A 22,777-nucleotide genomic window follows, 5' to 3' on the forward strand; every position below is an offset into this window, starting at 1 on the left:
CTTTGTATTTATCCTTGGATGGCCTTTTGAATATTTATCTAATCCAGAAGTTCTTAATCTAGTAGATTCATTAACTATTGGATTTGGGTGTAGATAGATAAGTAGATAGGTATGTTGGTAGACAGAAAGATTTGATCATTTTGATTTCCTTTGCAATTGTTTGAATTTTATTTTATGTCTTTTAAAATATTTCTCTGAGAAGTAGTCCATATGGCAAAAAGCATCAAGAACTTCAATCTAATCAATGTGTCTTTTTGTTTTTTTCCTTCATTAAATTAGGCAAAATTAAATGCTCTTTTTCAATGTCTTGAAAAAAGATAGAAATAAAATAAAATGGATTTTTCTCCATCAACATTTCTGATATTACTAAATTTAATTTTCTTCATACAATCAATAGAAATCCTAAATGCTTCCTCTCTGAACTGTTTATCAGTCAATCCATGATCAAATAATTGATTGTTTTTTTTTATGTTCAGTTCCTTATGAGGAATAAATAACATAAGTGACCTTGGTTTTCTTGCTCCAAGTAGAGATTTTTTTCATCACTCTACCAATCAGTATCTGAACTATCCTAATCAGACATCCAAAAACTATTCCAACATTTTGGTGATTAATGGATTGTGATTTTTGAACATGCTCACAGAAAGTGTGTGTATGTGTATGTGTGTACATGCATGTATCTCCCAAGAAACAGAAGAATAGCAACTCAGGTGCCCAGAACTTAATAGGAGACAAAAATCCATAAAAAAAGGAGTCCATCATAAAATCCAAATGTCTTTCCAGAAACAACTAATATTTAAGTAGCAACCAAGACAGGAAAGGGGGCCTACCTCAAGTAGGCAAATTAGACTTCAAAGTATCTAAAAAATAGAAAGAAATCCAAGGTTGGTTTATAGATGTAGATAGATATACATTATTCAAAAGAAATAAGGTGGTTAAGGGAAGGAGAGGATTATATATTAAGAAAATGTGTTAAGAGAACCAGGAGGTGTCATGGGGATTGTGAACAGGAAATATCTGAGTAAATGATAACAGAAAAAGAAGTGATTATATATTTGGAATATAGTATAAACCATAAGAAATTTTGAAATTATGGCATAAGGGCATGATGTCAGTGATGGGGTTTCAGTGATTACTGAGTTACTGTCAGTAATATTTGAAAGATCATAGAAAATGGAAGGGATATCAACAGATGAGAGAAACACAAATGTCCTAATTTTCCAAAAACATACAGAGAAAAAGAATAGAAGCCAGTGGAGTTGTAATTCTAGGGTGGATCATTAAAGAAATGTCTGTGATATGGTTTGGAAGTGGCCAGTAGCCAGGATGATCTCATCAAGAACAGGTCCTGCCAGACTAGATTCATTTCCTTTCATGACAAGATTACTTAAATGAATAGATTAAATGAATATAGTTTAACTAGATTAGCATCTCAAAGTTTTCTTGTGGATGATATGGAACAATACACAATATATAGTAATATTCAATTAGATGAATTCAAAGCATATTGAATAACCAGACTCAAAAAATAATTGTTAATGGTTTAATTTCATCATGTTAGGAGGTCTCTAGTGGAGTGCTTTAGGGATATGAATTAGTTTTGTGCTATTTAACACATATCAAATGGCATATGACATTGTGCTAGAATGATTAGTTAACCTAAAGGACAATAAATTATTTAAGATACTAAAAGGTATTGACAGGCTAGAGCTCTGGGACTTAATAAGATGAAAGATGGGTGACATTATTATTATTTTGTGCTATATTAAGAAAATTGACTTCTAGAAAAAATAGGGGATATTCCCATTATGTTTTCCCTCAGAAACTTTTTGTTTAGTTCTGGATGCCATAGTTTAAAAAGTATGATCTAGAGAGTGTCCAGATGAAGAAAATCCAGATGAAAAAAAAAAGACCTTGAGTCTATGTAATATAAGAATTAATTGAAAGAATTGTAGATGCTTAGCCTGGAGATGAGAAGTGTTAGGGGACTCAAGAGTTGTCTTCAAGTATTTGATAAGTTGTCATGAGGAGAAAGGATTATACTCATCTTGTTGATCCCCAGAGAGGAGAATCAGGAACAATGTGTAGAAATTGTAATGAGATGAAATTCAGAGTAAATGTAATGAAAAAAAAAATCTAACCATTAGAGCTCTCTAAAAGTGCTAAGATTTTCTTCCATGGAGGTCATTAAGCAGAGGCTAGTTGACCCTTTTTCTTCTGTGCTTCTGGTGATGCATTTCATACATATAAAATGGACTGCATAACTCCTAACATTTTTCCCAACTCTCAAAGTTTATGATGATATTTATTCCAGGCTTATCTATTCACTAACTGTATGTTTTGGGGTTGCCACAAAAGTTCCCACCAACACGTCATTCTTAAAAGCCATGCCACTGAACCATGAACTCTACCAGATTCTACAAAAATTATATTAAAAAAAAACATTAAGTATACACCCAGCATTAAAAATGACTGTTTTCTGAAGACTATGGTGGGTCATTAGGAGAAGCCCATTATCAGTTTAGCCACAGGGTGATTATCATGAAGCCAAAGTATCCCCAGTAGGTCTTTTACTAAGGCATAGATAATTTTCACCAGTTAAGAAGACTCACTCTAATAAAATTACAGATCTTTCAAGGATGGAATTATTGAAGTCATTTTAGTCAAGTTATCTTGTTTCTGGAAGCTTGTTCCTTCAGCTGTCATAAAAGGTTATAATGTTCACTTTATTTATCTAAAAGATAGTTTTGAGACTCAAAAATATCTCAGACATATTGTGACCATACAACTCTATCTAAATGTTAACTATTATTATCATTATTATTAATTATCATATATTAACTATTATACATGATTTCCCTCAATCTGCATTTAACCTTTGGGATACAAACCTTTTATTGTTACATGTCATTTTAAAAATTAGAAACATCCTAGAAATGTAATTCATCTACTTTGGAGCACCTGATTATCTTAGATATAATAACATAGAATAATAAATAATATAGAATAATTTATTCTATACTATGTATTGGGTTTTCCCAAAAAAAAAAAATTGTCTGGATTGAGTAAACAAACTTAACATATGCCTGTTCTTCCTACTAGGCGACAACAGCAAATCGGACTAAATATTACGTATCTTATCGACGCAATGAATTTGTTTTGATGAAGCTACCAAAATATGCCCTTCCCAAGGTAAATATCATGCAGTTCTCATTCCTCCTAATGTTCTGGCTGGTTGGCATATTGCCTTATGGGTAATTATACCTCCTAAGGCTATTGCATATGAAAAGGTCTTAATACACATGATTTTTTTTTTCCCTTTGTGACATTTCTTTTGGGAAGCATAAGGAGCTTTGCAGCTCTTTTGCCAAGATGGAAGAAGTAAACTTATCATTAACAACTGCTTTGAAGATTTTATCATTAGGAAATGGAGACAGGAAACAGCAGTAAAGTTTTTTGTCCACCAATGGAAGGGTGTGGGGTTAGTTGGGATAGGGGAGTTACAGAAAGCCAGATATTGGTTCATTCTACTTCCTAACAGTTAAATTGGTTGAATTATGAAATAGATTATTTAGCAAACCAATGAGTTCCCTGTTACTGAGATAGAATGATCTCTTGTATACATTATTAAATAAAAAGAAGAAGCATATTTGAAGTAAAAGCTGATTGATGAGATCTCTTTCATCTTTAAGATTCCATGATTCTCCTTTTATAGTGATTTTCCAGCTATGATTAAGTTTTTGACATTTTCCAATTCAACAAACATTGATTAAATGCTTACTGAATGTTTAGTAATGTGCTAGACATTGGGGGAGAAAAAAGTTTAGAGAACACAAAGCTTTTTCTACAATGGAGGGTAGGCTATTTAGGAACTTTAAAAATAGATTAAAATGCAAAATTATCGCATTTTAATTTTAAAATTTAACTGTGCAGGGTTTTTTTTTTTTTATTCTCCCTATCAGTTTGAAAGTTCTGTTAAGGTTGAAAACTACCACATAACAAGAGTTAAGGAGATAAAAGTCATAATGTTTTTCATTCCGTGTAATACACCTCTATTAACTCAAGCTTTAGTCACATTAGTATATTTTTTTTTAAATCTGGCTGTCATGTCACATTGTTGACTCCCTCAGCATGCAGTCTAATAAAATGTCCAATTGTTTTTCTCCTAAACCTAGTTCCTTTTATTCTAGAACCAATATTTTAGTAGTAGAGGTGGCAGACTTGTATATGATTCCCTGTATCTTGTTTTATAGTCTTGTCCAAGCAATGATCTCACCATCTCAGTAAATAATATTGGCAATATTTCATTCAGAAGTTCCATCATTTTATTGTTTGTAGCTAGTACCCTCAAATGATATGTATTAGAGTTACTGCACACCTAAGCAGATATTTTTCATGATCTTCTGGGACCAAAAATTCATACCCGAGTAAGGAACTTTCTTGTGACAAACCTCCCTGGAGTTAGCTAGGATGGTTTTTTACATAATATGCATGGGGCTGATCTCTACACCTAAAACTTTTCTAGATTAGTAAGATTTAATAGTCCATGGTTTGTGTGACAGTGGACAATTATTTTAAAGAATTCTTCAATTAAGGTTTTTTGTTGTAATTGAGAAACTCTATTAGACTGTTTAGAAAAGCAACAACCAAGTCTTGATTGTAATTATCATTTGCCAGTCATATATAGTTTTTTTTCCTTAATATTCTTTTCAGAACTTTAGTTTTGTTCTTGTTTAACTATTAAATTTGCCTAAATCTGAAAAGGGTACACTGAAGTAAGAAACAGTTATTATCTTTCTATTTAAATCTAAATAGAATTCAATTAACTAAAGTTAATTAATCCTTCCACTATTAGATTCTATGATACTTATTACATTCATATTCAGTATCAACACTTTCATTTTTCTGCCTTTGAATAAGTTAGCTTTTTAAATTGTCTCTTATTAATATCTACTTTTATTGCCACCTTCCATGAGAAAATTATTGTAACCTTTTTTTTTTTTTTGGAATCAGCTGAGAGAGAATGAATTCTATAGATCCTCATTTTAATTTTGTGTGAATCTTTATATTTTAACTTTGTAAATTATTTTATTATTATTTCCTTTTTCAATTCTTTTCTTTCTTGTTGCTCAAGCAAAATCTAATGTAATGCTGACCGAAATTATTTTTAATGTTTTCTTTCTCTTCCTGGACACTTGCTGGTCAGTTCAAGTTTTAAATAGGCTACCAGATCCATGAACCATGTTCATCTAGCCTTTCTAATATCTTGCCCTTTCCAATTCAATTCAAAGAAAACTTTATATTTTATGATGAGATAACAGCATGTTAATAATTCTTTTCACTTGATTAACACAATACCACATTACCTATTGTTTTTGCCCCTTGATTTCTGTGATTCTAATCAACTTGGGGGAGGGGAGAATAAACATCAATTATTTCCCATTCAGTACTGTCAACATAATTTCATAAGCACTTTACTGAAATTATTCTCTATTATTTGGTTTTATTTATTTGACTATTATTCATTCACCTTAATCTAGTATTCATGGTGCAATGACCTATCTTTGGAGAAAGTCATTTTTTTTTCCTTTCCTTAACACATATTTCTCATTGAAAACCCCATTCAGTATTATTGATTCAGTTTTTGAAAGAGACATTAAGTGAAATAATATTGAATATTTAATACTATAAAATAATAATATATATACCTATATAGTCAACAATTATAGTATTATTAATCTTATACTCAAGGAAATGAAAACCATTATGAGGAACAAATGGACATTATTATTAGATTACCTGGAATAATTTCAGCCACATCTTGGCCAAGATGGAAAAGATGTGATGCTACAAAAATATTTTTTAAATTATTTTATTAGAAGTCTGGGATTCAAATATTGTCTCTGTATACTTACTAGCTAGGTAGCTGCAGGATAATAATCTTACCTCCCTTAGCTTCAGTATCCTCTTGTGTAGAATAAAAACAGATATTTGAATTGCCTACCTCAGAGGATTATTGTGAGGAAAGTGTTGAGTAATCCTGGAAATGCTGTTAAAATCTGAGTTCTTATTACAACAGAGTAGTGGTGAGTGCTTTTGAGCTGTGGTTGTTTTATAAGTATCCTTTCCATAACCATAGCAGAACTGAGCCAAAATTGGAAACTAGGTTCTTTAAATCTAAATCCTTTATACCATGCTTTTATTTGAGTACTTTGTAAGAAGGAATGGGGACAGGGGAGAGAGAAATGACTGTTTCTGAGGATTTTTTTTTCATTTTCTGGTACCTATAGGTATTATTTTATTGGACTTTTGACTATATATTACTTATAATAAATATACACATAAGTTATATTATTTTATATGTTATGTGTGTAATGTTATAAAATAATATATATTGCTTATAATAATGTGACTATATTTCTATATATCACATGGAGATCAAAATAGTTATTTTGGGGTTCTATTCTGTGCTATTATATACCTACATAACTCTCCACAAATACTGTCAATATAATTTTCTGTTAGAGACAATCATTTTTTTCTTACTAATTCTATTTTAAAATAACAGAAAATGCATTGATTACGATATGAGAATTTTATCCATGTTTTGGCTACAAAAAAGAAACATTTTTTTTTCAGTTGCATTCTAGTTCTTCATAGTTTGCAGGGTACTTAGCTCATTTGATCTTCAAATATCCTGTGACATAAGTATTATATTTTTGTTCAGTCATGTCTGAGTGTGACTCCATGAGTTTTTCTGGGAAAGATACCACAGTGGTTTGTCATTTCTTTCCAATGTATTAAGATAAACAGTTTAAGTAACTTGCCCAGAGTCATACAGCTAGTGAATGTCTAAGTCTGGCTTTGAATTCAAGTTTTCTCTACTCTAAGGCCCAACATCATATTCACTGAACCATCTAACTGCCTCCATATAAGTAATATATTATCTTCATTTGACAGAGCAGGAAACTGAGGCTTAGAGATGGAATGTGACTTACCTATGGTCACATAGCTAGAAAGGGACATTAATGAGTTCTGAGCCCAAGCCTTTTCACTGTTGAGCTAGTGCCTTTTTCTAATCTACCCTTACTTCCATTAAGGAAATGAGGAAAATCTGTAAGAGCAGATCTTACATCAAGAAAAAAAAAAAAGTTTGATGGTAGGACTCAGAGATTATCAGAAATTTACAAAGCCACCAAAAAACTAATAACTAACTGTTTCAATTATTCCATGAAGTGTATTAAATTCATCAATCTACTTCCCAATGCATTTAATTTTTTATACATATTATTAGGTAATAACCTTTACTCTGGAAGATAGAAGGAAAAAGTTGTTCCTACCCTTGAGAAACTTGGAATATTTATAGGAAGATAAGGCAGGAGTATAATGAAAATATCATTGATCTGTAAGTCTGGAGACCTGGTCTCTGTTCTCAGTTCTTCCATTAACTATTTAGATATGTGATTTTGGAAAAAGTCACTTCTCTCACCATCTCAGCCTCCTTCTTTGTATATCTCATCTTTGGAAGAGATAATTGCTAATGTCCTTTCTAGTTTTGACATTTTCTAAGTATAATAAGAATGAAAATAACAGTAGAATATAGTAAATTATTAAATAGGAAATTAATAGTTTTTAGTAATATTATAGGAGATAAGAGAAGTGAGAAGTAAATGCAGGGAAGGTTCCAGGAAGAAATTGGCCTTGGACTATACCTTGAAGAACAGACAGAAATCGAATAAGAATTGAAAATTACAAGTCTTGGGATGGAAAATGCCATCCGCATCCAGAGAGGGAACTATGAAGACTGAATGTGGATCTTCAAAGCATGATATTTTCATGGTTTTGTTTGTTTTCTTTCTCATTGTTTTTTTTTTTTTTCCCTTCTGGTCTGATGTTTCTTGTACAACATAATAAATGTAGAAATATATTTAAAAGGATTGCACATATTTAACCTATATCAGATTGCTTTCTGTCTTGAGGAGGGAAGAGATGAGGGAGAAGGAGAGAAAAATCTGTAGCACAAAGTCTTATGCAAAATGTAGGTGTGATTTCTTAATGGGGCAACCCCCATTATCTTTTATCCCATAGGATAAGAAAGAGAATCTGAAACTCAAAAATTTAAAAACAAATGTAAAAAATATTTTAAATTTATCTGGGAAAAATAAAAATCTTTTTAAATTAATGTAGAAATTAAATAAGAAATAGTCAAAAGACAGTATTTCCAATCTGGGGTACATAATAGCTTGACAACTTTCGGGGAAAAAACATCAATAATGGCCAACATTGGGATAGCACCTTATAAGTTTACAAAATGTTTTATATTCACTTTCTAATGTTATCCTTATCATAACTTAGAAGATCAAGAAGGTGGGCATTACCACCATTTTAAAGATCTAGAACCTGAGGCTCAGAAATATAAAATAATTTGCCCAAGTCCACATACATATTAAATGGCAAAGCTGAAATTGAGCCCAGTTCTTCCAACTAGAGTAGAGTGTGTTTTCCACTCTATTTCAGGGCTGAACTCCTGAGATGGGCATATGTTTTAGGTACAGCAAGGGGACTAGTCTTACTGGATTGGAGGGCAAAATTATAGATATATAGATCCAAAAGCTGGAATTAACTTTAAATGTCACCTTCCTGTCTGATGGTGTTTTTTGAAGATCAAAAAGAACTTATCTTAGATGTGGTTGTGTGCCAGCTTATAGAAAGTCTTGAAAACAAGATTAAACAGCTTAATTAATTAAAAATTAATTTTAATTAATTAAGCAGATTAAATCTTTGTGAAAACTGAAAAAGACATTATAGGGCATGTGGCATTTTTCAAAGTAAAACAATGAATTTTGGGGAGCCACAAATTTGATTTTCAGTCTCCAGGCTTTGAGATAAGTTTCTAAACCTTGCATTTTCCAAAGAGAGCTTTGGATCATGACCAGCCAGGCGTCACAATGATATACTACTTCAGGGAACTCACAGAAAGTGACAGTGATCCTTCCCATGGGGCCAATTGTTGTCACAAGTTAATAAAAGTATGCACAAAGGGAAACCCATCTCTAAACTTTGTATTCCACAATACAAAGTCCTGAGACAAGCAGGTGAGACAGCCTGACAGGAGAAAATACAGAGATTCAGACATTTTCTCATTTTTTAAAAGTAAGCCTTTAAAAATTTCCCATTTCACCATTCAAAAAAGCCAAAAGGTAGATTGTAAAATTAAATTTTTCAGTTACAAAACTGCTTTATGGCAAGCATTATATATTGGCTAACCCTTCACAGGAGGACAAAATTGGACGAATAAGAAACAGATAATCTCTAACAAAGCCAAGAGCAGTTCTCAGAACAATATGAATATTTAATGCAGTTATCCCTACCATCAACTTTGGGCTTTATGATAGAATCTTTGAGTTGGGAGAGACCAGGCACTGAGGTGAGCTGAAGCATGAGTCTGTGATGTCCTTGAAAAGTGACTACTGTATCTCCATTTGAAGACCCCAAGTGGCAGAATTTGCTTGAACTCTCGCTTCCCCCAAACATTACATACAACTAAGCCAATCTCCTTTCTAAACAGCTTTCATTATTAGCAGGTTTTCTTGACATCAGACTGAAACTTTCTTCTCTCCAACTTCTGCTCACTGCTTCTAGTCTTACCCTCCAAAGCCAAGGAGAAATAAATCTGCTTTTTCTGTACAAGTTGCTCTTCAACTATGAGATCTATCCCATTTAATACTCCCCACTAACTCTCCCAACTGATCTTTCTATGGCATGTTTCCAAGGTTCTTCACTATCTTAGTCCCTTTTCTCTTATTTTTCATTAACCCATCAATTTTCAATCTAAGTCTACAGGACTTAGAACTGAACATGATATTCTAAAGGTGATCTACCTAAGACAAAGGATAACAGAATTATCATGTCCCCATCTCTCAGCATTAGGATTCTATTCCTTCAGGACATCAAGATAGTACAGGGGATAGAGCACCAACTCTAGAGACAGAAGGATCTGAGTTCAGATTTCGTTTTAGATACTTACTAGTTTGTATGACTCTAGGCAAGTCTCTTAACCTCAACTGGCTTTAAAAAAAAAAAAAAAAAAAAAGAACCTTTTCCCTTCACATTGACTCCATTAATTCCAGTGTCACATCATTAACATACATTATTACAATTCAACATATTAACTGTAGTCCTGACATATCTTGCCCTGCTATATCTGTAGGATTAATTTTTAAATCCAAGTTCAGGACTATGATTTACCTTGCAGATTACTAGGTGGGCAAAAGGAGGTAACATCTAGTAGATGCTACAGTATTTTTCTCACAACTGGGGCTATGGGTCCTTATTCAGACACTTTCACCTTCCTGAGTGACAGGTCATATTATCTTGCTGAGTTTCTTTTTCTTCAGCTCAAAAATTGAGAAGCTTTAGACTAGACATCTCCCAAAGTCTCTTCCAGCTGTAAATCTCTACTTCAATCCTATAATCTTATAATTTTATCAGGCAATATATGAATTCAGCAACTGGAGAAGTTTCCTCAAAATCATCTACTCCTATCTTAAAACTACATTAAATCAGTGGAATATGTTTGTCAATTCATTTCAGTAACCAGTGAAAACAGAATTTGGGAACTCTTTTGTATGCTTCAGCCTAAAAATATTCTAAATGGACTATCTTCATAAAAAGAAATATTTAACAGGAAGAATGCTCAATTTTTGTTTCAACCCAAGCTCTGCTGGGAATTTACTGTATAACTCTGCAAAATCATTGAACTTATTGGAAACTTTTGTTTTCTCTTCTATAAAATGGAGGTAATATTTCACATGACCTACACCCTAGGATGTGAAGGAATCTACTGCAATTGTGGGACTATTTCTTATTATTAATAAGTATCACAGAAAAACAAGTGTCCAACTATCTCTGCCACTTCAGTTGAAAATTGAAAATGATTGCTTCTCCTTAAGTCTAATACCTCATCTATTTGACAATTCCTCAAATGCTTAAATATTATTACTATGTTCCATGTCCCTACCACCACCACCCCACATCATCTTACTTTCCCAAACTCCTTTAATCTATCTTTACATTCCATCATCTCGTCTTTTCTTTCTCCATTATAGGGTGTTCAGGGAGAAGTAGCTTCTCTGAGGTAATAGTTTGTAGAGCCCTGTTCAGAGCTGCTTTTCACCTTTGGTGCCCACCTTTCACCTAACTCTCATCTGTGGCTCCTTATACTATACACAACAGCCATATCCTGGTAAAGCTGTCTCAACAGACAGGCTAAGTCGGGTTTAATGTAGCCCAGGGACATCAAAATTGTTAGTGAATTGAGGAGGGGGTGTCTTCCTTAAGCAAGTGAAGACTTCCTCTGGCAGAAAAGGTGGATGTTCCAATGACCATGAAGGTGAATGAAGCAGGAATTGTAAAATGCTTAGAGCTTGGTCACACAATGAAGATGCCAAGGTCATCCACTGTATTCCAAGTCATCACCAGTGCCTTGACTTTGATTCTGCCACTAATGTTCGATGAAGAAAAATTACAGCTCATGAGTTTCCACAACTGTACCTCACTTAAATCCAATTCACATGGAAGTGTAAAATATCACCCCATGATAAAATTGGTTCTTTTTGAAAACAAACAACCCTAAACCTTTCTTCCCTCCCTCCCCCTTTCCTTTCTTCCTTCCTTTCTTCCATTCTTTTTTCCTTCCTTCTCTCTTTCCTTCCCTCCCTTCTTCCCTCTTTCTTTCTTTCCTCCTTTATTTCTTTAAGTTTCAGTCAAGAAGTATGAATAACACTCCAGATTTGGCCTATCACAGTATATAGCATGATTATTGCTTCCCTAGTTCTAGATAACACATCTCTAATCATGCAGCCTCAAGATAATGTTTTTGAAGGGTTCTTTTGTTTTGACATCATACCACTGACCCATCTCACTAAAACTTCCAAATTTTTTCATATAAATTAGTGCCTAAATATCATTTTTGAAAGAAGTTCTTATGAGAGTTTCTCACATCTTATTTTCCAGAAATTTAATTTTTGATCCCAACAATAGTTCTTGACATCATTATTGATCTTTATTATTACTTAATTATCACTATTTATCACTCACTTTTCTCTTTTTCTTTGACAGGGAGGAAGTAGACTCTCAGATTAAAATGTTTGTGTGCACTTTTTAATGCAGTCAGTATATTAGCTGTTTTTGCTTAACTGCCTTTCTTAGTTACAATTCTGGGGTATGATGGGAATAGATATATCCAGAAATCACTGTAGTTTCTATCAAAAGATATCAGTGGAATTGCTTTATTTCAAATTCCATCTTTTTACATTTGGCCCATCATTTGCAGTGAATATTAGAATATTACCTTCTTGTCTAAGATTTCACTTACTTGCTAACCATTTTTTTCTCTGTCTTTCCCTGACCAAAGATTATTCTCTACTTAAGAGAAAATGGACAAAACAAATATACCAATAGAATAATTCAGATTTTCCATTTCATCCTTTTATCATCATCTCATTTGCCCTAATCCACCACTCTCTGCTCTGAACCAACTTTTCCCCACAATCCACCCCATCCATCATTCCTTTATTTTGTTCCTTGTCATGAGGAGATTCTCTGTCATGTCTTAAATAAATGTCCATCCCAGAATTATTGTTCCACTGTCTGATTCTTGAAGGAGCCATAACCCTGAAACAAACATGTTCTGAAATAGCATGGCTACTCATTTCCTAAACTATGCCAATTATATCTCCCTTAAATGAAGTCATTAGCTTTTAATTTACTTACTCAGCCGAGCCTAAAGTTAATCTATTAAGACTTTTTTTTTTTTAAGAGAGAAAATGTGTATTTTTTCCAAGGCAGAACAAGGCACAATATCTGACAGAATACTACAGCATGTCAAAGATTAACAGCAGCTAGTAAAACAGAAAAAGCTCCAAACAAAATAAAACTCTCCTAACAAGTCTTGGAAAGAAGAAAAATGTGCAAGAAGACTAAATTACCATCTTCATCATTATCATCACCATCAACATTGTCTTCCTCCTCATCTACAATCATATGGATACACAGTATTTTCTTCACTGCAACCCTTAAAAGACATCTCCATTTTTTGAGATGATAAAAATAAGATGTAGAAAAGTAAGGTGTTTTTTCCAAGGCAATACAGTTTGTATGTCATTAGTAGTAAACTGCAAAGTTGAAACTCAGTCCCAGACTTTCCAATTCTGAGGTCATTGAGCTCACTGGAGTTGCAATATTCCCTCTCAGTAGTTGTTTCTGGCTATCAAGTCATACATAATTGAAAGCCCAAACCTTTCCCAAGTCTTGTAAGTTCTGCCTCTGCAAGTTTCTCATATATCCCCTTTTTTCCACTCACTCTGATGTCATCCTAGGTTCGGTCCTCATCAGCTATAGCCCAGACTTTTGAATAACCTCTGAATTGTTTTTTTTTTGCCTCAGTACTCTCTCCACTCCAATTCATCCTCCACACAGCTGCTGAAATGATTGTCCTAAAGCAGAGATCTGCCTGTGTCACTCTCCTGTGAAATAAGCTATAGTGGCCAGTGGAAGGATTTTCTTACCTTCCTCTAGGTCCTCTCCATTGAACAAGACTTGCCCTAAATTAGACCATTAGACATCATTGACTCTGGGAACTGAATCATTCCAGCCTCCTATACAGATGCCTTCAGAAATTTAAGATGTGATCTTAACATTCTTGTCTTTTATAAATATCCAGGGCTTAAAAAACAAATAAAAAACAATCTTCCATTTACAAAACTTTTTTCTGCCTCATTTATGAAAATAATAGCCATTGACTTCTGCTTTACCCATTGTTATTCAGTGTTGTCTCACTCTTTGTGACTTCATTTCGGGTTTTCTTGGCAAAGCTACTGAGTGATTTGCCATTTCCTTCTCCAGCTCATTTTACTGATGAAGAAACTGAGGCAGACAGGGATAGGTGCTTTGCCCAGGATCATATAGCTTCTAAGTGTCTGAGACTGAATTTGAACTCAGGAAAGGTGGCTTTCTGACTCCACACCTGTACTCTATGAACTATGGTATTACCTAGCTGCCTTACCTGGGCCCTCTATTGTAAGTCTACTTGCATAAGCTCTTCCTTGAATCCATTACCTAACACTGTTCCCTTTATCTGGAAAATTCTTTCCTCATTCTTTCTGTTGACACCCTAAGGTACTGCCCATATGATTCCTCTTCCATAATATTCTTCAATAAAGGGTGTTGTAGTGGGAAGAAAATTGGATTGAGAGTTAGGAAGTACAATTTTCCTGGATTTGAATTCCAGCTCTACTTACTCTCTATGTGACCATTGCCACATAAAAATCTCTTTGCATCTATCTCCTCATATATTGCAGGACATTAAAAAAACAATTCTTTGTTCATGTTTTCACCCTGATTAATGAAGCAAAATTCAAGACAAAAAGAATTAAAAGAGTTTATTAAAATACATCAAAATAGCAAGAAATTGTTGGGATGATCACTGGAGATCAGTAAGAGATTCATCAAAATGTAGCCAGTTTTTATTGGTAATTTCCATAATGAGATAAAAACAATCCAGATATTTCCAAGAGATTAAAAGGGGGTAGAGCATTACATCTCATTTCTCCCAAATTATGTATGCATGATGTATAACAGATACAAACAGCATGGGTACCTACCCCATCAGAGCTTCTTCCAATTCTTATTTGCAAGCTGAACTGAGAAGAATAACTCACTGAGTCAGCATAACTTTCAATAATAGGACTCCCTATATAGGGACTCTCCAAAGTCCCTTCTGGCTCTTAATGCATTGAATCCCCAGCCCCCAAAGAATCTGACCTTCTAGCTCTTTGAACACAGCAAATTCTAATTGACATCCTCCTTATCTGTGCATATGGATTTTTTAAACCAAACTTGTAATTTCACTGGTATGAGATTTTTCTAGGAGAAAAAAAATATTTCACTACTAATGCAGATTAGAATTTGCACTGTGACTTATAGACAGAATTGCCTAAGCACTGAGGTTAAATGACTTACTCAGAGATACATAGTAGTCTTCAGAAGTAAAACTTGAATGCACATCTTTCAGATTCTTATGCTACCTTTTTTCTCTCCCATAGTTCAAAATGGTATGCAATTTGAGGGTAGGAAATAGATTTGATTGTTCTTGCATCTATCCCAAGGATGTAACCCAGTGGTTACACATTTTAGGCACTTGTAAAATATTTTCTGAATGTTGAATAATGAAAACAGAATTGTCTCTCCAGATGAATGTGTTTCCTTTCTTTAATCAGACAATAAGAACTACCTAATTCAATGTGTTTCCTTTTTTGCCTCAGCTGCCAGAAAGCTCTGGGCTAAATTCCATGCTCAGCTGTAGTAGCTAACTCAACCCAGGTGCCTGGTAATATCTACTTCCCTGCTCCTTTTAATTAGATTTGTTCTGTTTATATTGTCCTGTTTAATATTGTGTTGGATTTTACAGGCCATTTGCAAGCTTTTTTGGAAAGTAGGTGAGTTAAAAATCCTTAATAAATAAATAAAAGCATGCATCTGATATATATCAACTGGATTTCCATTTCTTTTCTGGCAGGATTTGCAGATTATCAGCACTGATGAAAATGAAGTATTTGTGGCTGTCCAAGAATGGTACCAAACAGACACGTACAACCTTTACCAATCAGACCCACAGGGTGTATACTATTCAATTGTGCTTGAGAACGTAAGAAGCACAAAGCAACCAGAAGAGAATGTTCTGATCGATATCCTAGAGGTACTACCATACAATTGTTAATGTCTATGTTTTCTTTCTAGAACCTGTGTCATCTTGGGCTAATCACAACCTCTATGGATCTCAGTTTTGTCAAATATAAAGATGGCTATAAGATTCCTTCAAGTGCTAGATTAATATTTCATGATACTGTGCTTATTACATTAAACAACAAAGATGAAAAATAACACAGTTTATGCCCTCAAGGACCTTCCAATATATTAAGGGTATTTAGAATGTGTACTAATTAGAAAAGAATAGGGCAAAAGAGAAGTCTAAGCAAAGTGTCCTGGAGAAATGTGAAGTGGGAGATAGCATTTTCTACTAATCTAAGCAAGGAAGGCTTCAGGAGAAAGTGGAACCTGATCCCTGAATGAAAAAGAAAAAAGAAAAAAAAAAGATGAATAGCCAGATATAAGGAAGAAAGGCATTCTATGAATTGAGTAATAGTCTGAATAAATGCACAGACTTGAGAAAGTGGGATAAGGCTGGAGAATAACTAATACTCCAATTTGACTGCAATGTAGAAAGAATAGAGGTGAAAATGGAAAGATAAGTTGTAACAAGATTATGAAAGGCCTCGAATACCAGCATAAGGAATTTATATTTTATCTGAAGAACCACAAAGAATCACCAAAGCATTTTCAGAAAGGGAATGACATGACCAAAACTGTGCATTTAAAAGGTCATTTTGGCTCTTCTGTAAAGTATACACTAAAGAGGAGAGACATGGAACCAGAGAAACAACAGGGAGAAGGCTATTACTAACCCAGACAAAAGACTGTAAGGTCCTAATGGGGTCATGAATTAAATTTATTTTGTTTTGATGGTTATATTGATAACTTTCATTATGAGATAATACTTTCATTATGAGAAAATATTACACTTTTCTATGGCACCAATATAAAAGGTTGCATTTGTGTGATTATAGATTAAGGTTCTCATGATATGGGATGAGAAACTTAATCCTTTGTTAATTTCTTCAGAATAGCATGTTTGTGTGGGCCTTCCCCCCGCCCCCAGCCCAGATGTGCAGGATTAACTGACATAGAAACAGATATGGATTATTCATGAAAATCTGACCTGCCTGAAAGGCTGTTCTGTTCCTGAGCTTGTTATAAATTTTTTTTATAATGTTTTAATGGTATTTTACCCAAATACATGCAAAGATAGTTCTAAACATCCACCTGCACAAAATTCAGTGTTCCATATTTTTTCTCCCTCTCTTTCCCTCTCCCCCTTCCCCTAGATAGCAAGCAGTGTGATATAGATTAAACTTGTGCAGTTCTTCTACACACATTTCCATATTGGTTGTGAGGAGCAAACAGAAACAGATCAAAAGGAAAAAAAAAAAAAAACACAAGGAAAAAAAAAACAAAAAAGGTGAAAATATGATGTTTGGATTCACATTCAGGCTCCATAGTTCTCTCTCTGAATGCAGGTGGTACTTTCCATCACATCAATTGGAATTGCCTTGAATGATCTCATTGTTGAAAAGACACAAGTCCATCACAGTTGATCATCACATAATCTTTTTGTTATACTTTATACAATGTTCTCTTGGCTCTGCTCACTTTACTCAGCATCAGTTCTATAAGCCATAGAACAATAATATTCTATGACATTCATATTCTCCAACTGATGGGCATTCATTTCATTTCCAATTCTTTCCCATTACAAAAAGGACTGTTACAAACATTTTTGCACATATGTATTCTTTTCCCTCTTTTATGATCTCTTTGTGATACATATCCAATATTGACATTGCTGAATCAAAGGGTATACACAGTTTGATAGTCCTTTGGATATATTCCAAATTACTCTCCAGAATAGTTGGATCAGTTCACAATTCCCCCGACAATGTATCAGTATTCCAGTTTTCCCACATCCTCTCCAACATTCATTATCTTTTCCTGTCATTTTAGCCAATCTGAGAGTTGTGAAGTGGGACCTCAGAGTTATCTTTAATTTGATTAAGTGGTTTCTTAACATCATGATCTCTCTGTGTCTAACCTTCACTGCCAGTTATGCAGTAACATTTCCCAAGTCTATATTAACTTTGCTCCTCAAGAGTTCTTAACCATTTTTGTATCATGGACAACTTTGACAATCTGGTGATACCTATAGATAGTCTTTTTTAGTTATATCTGACTCTTCATCACCCCTTTTTAGAATTCTTTATTGAAGATACTGGAGTAGTTATCATTTTCTTCTCAAAATCATTTTACGTATGAGAAAACTGAGGCAAACAAGGTGAAGTGACTTACTCAAGGTCACACAGCTAGTTGTCTGAGGTTAGATTTGAAAATCCTGACTCTAGAGTCTGAATTCTATTTACTACACTCCCTAGTTGTCTCAAGGCTTACAGACTTCTCAATTCAATTCAGTATATATTTATCAAATATCTATGATGTACCATACACTATGATAAGTGGTATACAAATAAGAAGAAAAAGAAAGTTTCTATCCTCCAGGAGCTTACATTTCTTCTCTTCTCCAAATGAAGTTTTCAAATGCATAAAATGAAACATACAAGATTACAAAGAAAGCCAATTTTGCTGAAATACCATTATCAATTTTTTTTTACTTTTTTTGCTGAGGCAATTGGGGTTAAATGACTTGTCCAGGGTCACACAACTGTCTGAGCCCAATCAATATATTTTAAATGTCAAATTCATAAACCCCTGGTTAAGAAACCCTATCCTAAATTATTCCTTATAATCAAGTCTACTTTAGACTTGAAACAGCAGAAAAACTTATTCCAAGCAGGATATCTATACACAACACTGACCTGTTATGATTTTAGTCCCTTGTGTTAAGCGAATTGTGCACAATTCAAAAGAGCACATCATTGTTATTTAAGCCAAAAGACCTGGGTTCAAATACAAATTCTCTTGCTTACTATTTATCAAGCATTTCACTTCTCCCTTGGACTCATTTTTGTCATATGTAAATAAAAGGACAAGATCTCAAAGCCTTTTCAGCTCTAAATCTTCTGGTTCCATGACATTTCCTTAGTAATATAAGCGGCTCAGTAAGCGGTTGGTATCACCTCATTTACTCTCTGTAGAACACATTCACACATTTATGTTCAATCTCTCAGATATTTCAGCCATAACTGCTTTCCCTCAGAAACTAATGAATATAACAATTTGTTTATGTTGAGGACATTCACAACTGGTGTGACATATTTATGGTCCTTAGACAAGGTTTAGAAATTGTACCCCCATAATCTAAAAATGATGCCCTTGTCTGTTCTCATTCCCCCAAGGATTTTTAAGTCACATATGGCATTTCTCATTTTAAAAATAAGTATTTTGTTGATGTTCCTTTTTGCACACTGCTACAATCACCCAAGGACAGTTAGGTGGAATAGTGGGTAGAATACCAGGTCTGGAGTTAGAAAGACTCATCTTACTGAGTTGAAATCTGGCTTCATATACTTACTAGCTGTGTGATCCTGGGCAAGCCACTTAACCCTATTTGCCTCAGTTTTTTGTCTGCAAAATAAGCTGGAGAAGGAAATGGCGAATGCTCTAGTGTCTTTGCCAAGAAAACTCCAAATGGGATCACAAAGAGTTGGAAAAATGACTGAACTAAACAACCCAATGATTACCTCCAAAGAGAATGATCCTTCCTAGCAAATAGTTAAAATTAAGCAAAACAAATCATCTCAATAGTCATGTGGGACATGGTAAACCTTACTGAAAGAAACACACTTTGGAATCAGAGGGCCTAAGTTCAAGTGTTGCCACCCACTGTCACTCCTTATGGAACTTTGGAGAATTCACACAATATCCCTGAGGTTGTGTTTCTTTATCTGTGAAATGACGGTGTTGGACTGTGGGATGGGGGGAGGGGCCCTAAATTTCCTTCTGATTCTGAACACACAATCCTGTGATTCTTATAGTCCATTGAGAAGAGATTGCCTGCTTCAACAGTAATTTACTCAAATCACAACTAAGTAACATTATTAATTGTGGCATTATTTTCCTTAATTTTATTGTGGTCATTCTGTAAATTACCATTCTTGTTCTTTTCACTTCACTCTGTTTCAGATCATATAATCCTATCCAGGCTTCCTCAAATCCTTCATTGTCAACATTTCTCAAGGCTCAGTAATAACTCATTCCACATTTATACATCTCACTTTGTTCAGACGTATCCCAATCAATAACCACCTATTTTATTTCTAGTGCTTGCCATTATAAAAGTATTTCTGTAAATATTTTATTTTTTGCATATATGGGAGCTTTCCTTCTATCTCTGACCTTCTTGGGGCAATGTTTACTGAAAGCAAAAGTAGCTTGGACAGCTGGATTTTAACTCAAGTCTTCCAAACTCCAATGCTAGAACTGTGCCCATTGTGCCACTCAGTTCCTCCCCAGAGCACAAAATCACAAAGGAACCCAAATAGCAGAGATCCAAAGAAAAAATTCTAAAATGTATAGTGGATGTAAATAGGCCCTGATATATTACAGATGATGATTTGTAAACAAGAATCCAGACAATGTCAGATCAGAACAGAAGGTGGAGTAATGATATAGCAAGAATGAGATATGACAGAAGATGAGGTGTATATCCATCAGGATTCATCTCACTGATTTTCATGAAATGTTATAAAGTCATTGGAGAGCTGAGTCATGCTTGAAGGATGATCATTTGATCATCAATGGTCATTCTCTTAGAGGTTATCAGCCTAGTCAACTAGATCCTTAGATCATTATCTCATATTACCACTGAAAAACTTTATATAAATAGAAATATCTTTTCCAGTCATACCCTTACCTTGAAAACAAGAAGAATATTCAGTATCACAGACCCTGCCCAGTACCATGATGCTCCTCCAGCCCTAGCCTTGGCCAAGTAGTCTACCTGAATTACTCCTCCTTAGCACAGCTTCACTATACACTGACAGCTATCCTTTGGGATCTGGGAGAATACAGTCGTTTGTAACCATAAAATGTAATACAAATTTGAAAGGCTGCAACTGCCTTAAAGAATTACAAATCCCTAAGATTCCAGAAAAAGTGACCAAAAATGATTATATTCCACCATGACAATGGTCAGTCAGGCAAACTGGCCCAATATTTCCTCAGGATATTATTTTCACAATGATTATTATTTGCTGAAGACATTCACTTAGTCCTGATCAGATCCAGTTCTATTATGCTAAGAACAGGAAGGTCTCTATGCAAGGAATAGTGACACTTTAAAAGGTATCATAAAGAAACATAAAGAGCTGATATTCCAATGTGTCAACTGCTCTTCACTAAGTTTGGAGCCACTTCCACCATGACAGTTCCCTTCTGCTTCCAAACACAGTGATGTCTCTTTTGAAGGCAATAGAAGCAGGTTTCTAATTCAAGGTTCAGTAGCCTGCAAAGATGGCACCTCTCCAGAGGATTCCTCCAGAAACCAAATGCTTTGCTAAAGCAACAGGAATGGTCGCCCAGCTCCCATCTGACACTGCTGGCTCATCATTTGTCAGGGATGACAAGTGGAACAAAGTCAGGCACTCCAAATTATGATCGTTTCTTTCAAACTGATGGCTACATTTTTAATGGCATTTTTCTTTGTCTGGAATATTCACTGTCAGGGTAATTCCTATTTTGTGGGAATATATCTAAATCACTAAATTTGGAGTCAGACAGCCTGCATTCCTAGACCTTTGGGAGACTTTCTGAGAAGTTTCCACAATGCTTTGGGTAATGAAAGTTGTTAGAAAGTGGAATGATTCCATCCCCATTTCTGTCCGGGTTTACTCTAACCATGATTCTTAAGGGAAGTACAAAGTGCAAACAGTGTGGAATATTCTAGGGCAAACTAGCCATGGTACTACCAGTCATGATATTCTACCAGAGTTAATTTGGGAAGACAGATTAAAAATGAACCTTCTGGAAGCAACAAAAACAGTGAAGCACCTACTAGGAGAAGTCCAGGTGCTACAGTGGATAGAATGCTGGACCTGGAGACAGGAAAACATGATTTCAAATACAGCCTCAGACACTAGTCATGTGTCCTTGGCAGATCATTTAACATCTGTGTGTCACAGTTCTTACAATTGTAAAATGTAGATAATAACAACATTTACCTTTCAAGTTTCTTGTGAAGATTAAATGAGATTATATTTGTAAAATCATTTTGCACAATATAAAAATACATTTTGCTTTGCACATAGCAGCTATCATCATCATCATCATCATCATCATCATCATAATTGTATGTAGCTCACTATGCATGATGCTAGGAAAAAATAAACAAAATATCTATATGGTCCCTGCTCCAAAGTTTGATCAAGTGATGAGAATTAATGGCACATAGGTGGATATCAGGTAGTAGTGTTACAAGTGGTATACATGATGAGGGCCTCAAAAACAGGAAGAAAAAACTGCTATGTGAGGTCAAAAGGAAAAGGCACAGTATCTTGAATGATCAGAAGGCTTCCTGTAGGAGATGTGTTTTGAGTTGGGTTTTAAAGCTTGAAGGTGGGTATCTACAGCCCATTAGTGCCAATAGGTAGATATAAAGAATTCCACTCCTCTAAAGCAACAATAATTATTAGAACTGGACTATATTGGGTATATATGGAGTCTAAATAAAAGGAACAAAATTATAGACAATGGGGTTTTTAGCTCTGCAACAGTTCCTATAACTTGATTCCTTTTTATGTTTCTTTCTAACTAGTTCTGAATCTTAGCTCTTGACAGGACTATATTGGGTATATATGGAGTCTAAATAAAAGGAACAAAATTATAGACAATGGGGTTTTTATCTCTGCAACAATTCCTATATCTTGATTCCTTTTTATGTTTCTTTCTAACTAGTTCTGAATCTTAGCTCTTGACAGTTTCCTGTCAGATATTGGAGTTCCATCCCACAGAAGAGTCATTTCCCCATATAGAAGAACATCATCTATTTTTTAGGAAGGCAGGCCAGATCTTATGTCATCACATGTGGTTGACTTCTCACTTCTGATCTATGTCTAATAAGCATCAATTAGCTAGGAAATTGGCCCTATCC

General features: G+C 34.4%; 1 protein-coding gene across 4 annotated transcripts in view; it reads left to right on the forward strand.

Moving 5' to 3' along the window:
* The window catches only part of SORCS2 (sortilin related VPS10 domain containing receptor 2), a 1,241,960-nt gene that overhangs the window by 1,057,765 nt on the left and 161,418 nt on the right, over window positions 1–22,777 (forward strand). For all 4 annotated transcript variants that reach the window (XM_051965561.1, XM_051965559.1, XM_051965560.1 and 1 more), the window contains exons 8-9: window positions 3,103–3,192; window positions 15,578–15,757. In XM_051965561.1, coding sequence (XP_051821521.1) covers window positions 3,103–3,192; window positions 15,578–15,757 — 270 coding nt within the window. The remainder of the gene's footprint in view (window positions 1–3,102; window positions 3,193–15,577; window positions 15,758–22,777) is intronic.

This window comes from Antechinus flavipes, chromosome 6, assembly GCF_016432865.1.
Source record: "Antechinus flavipes isolate AdamAnt ecotype Samford, QLD, Australia chromosome 6, AdamAnt_v2, whole genome shotgun sequence".
NCBI classification, from domain to species: domain Eukaryota; kingdom Metazoa; phylum Chordata; class Mammalia; order Dasyuromorphia; family Dasyuridae; genus Antechinus; species Antechinus flavipes.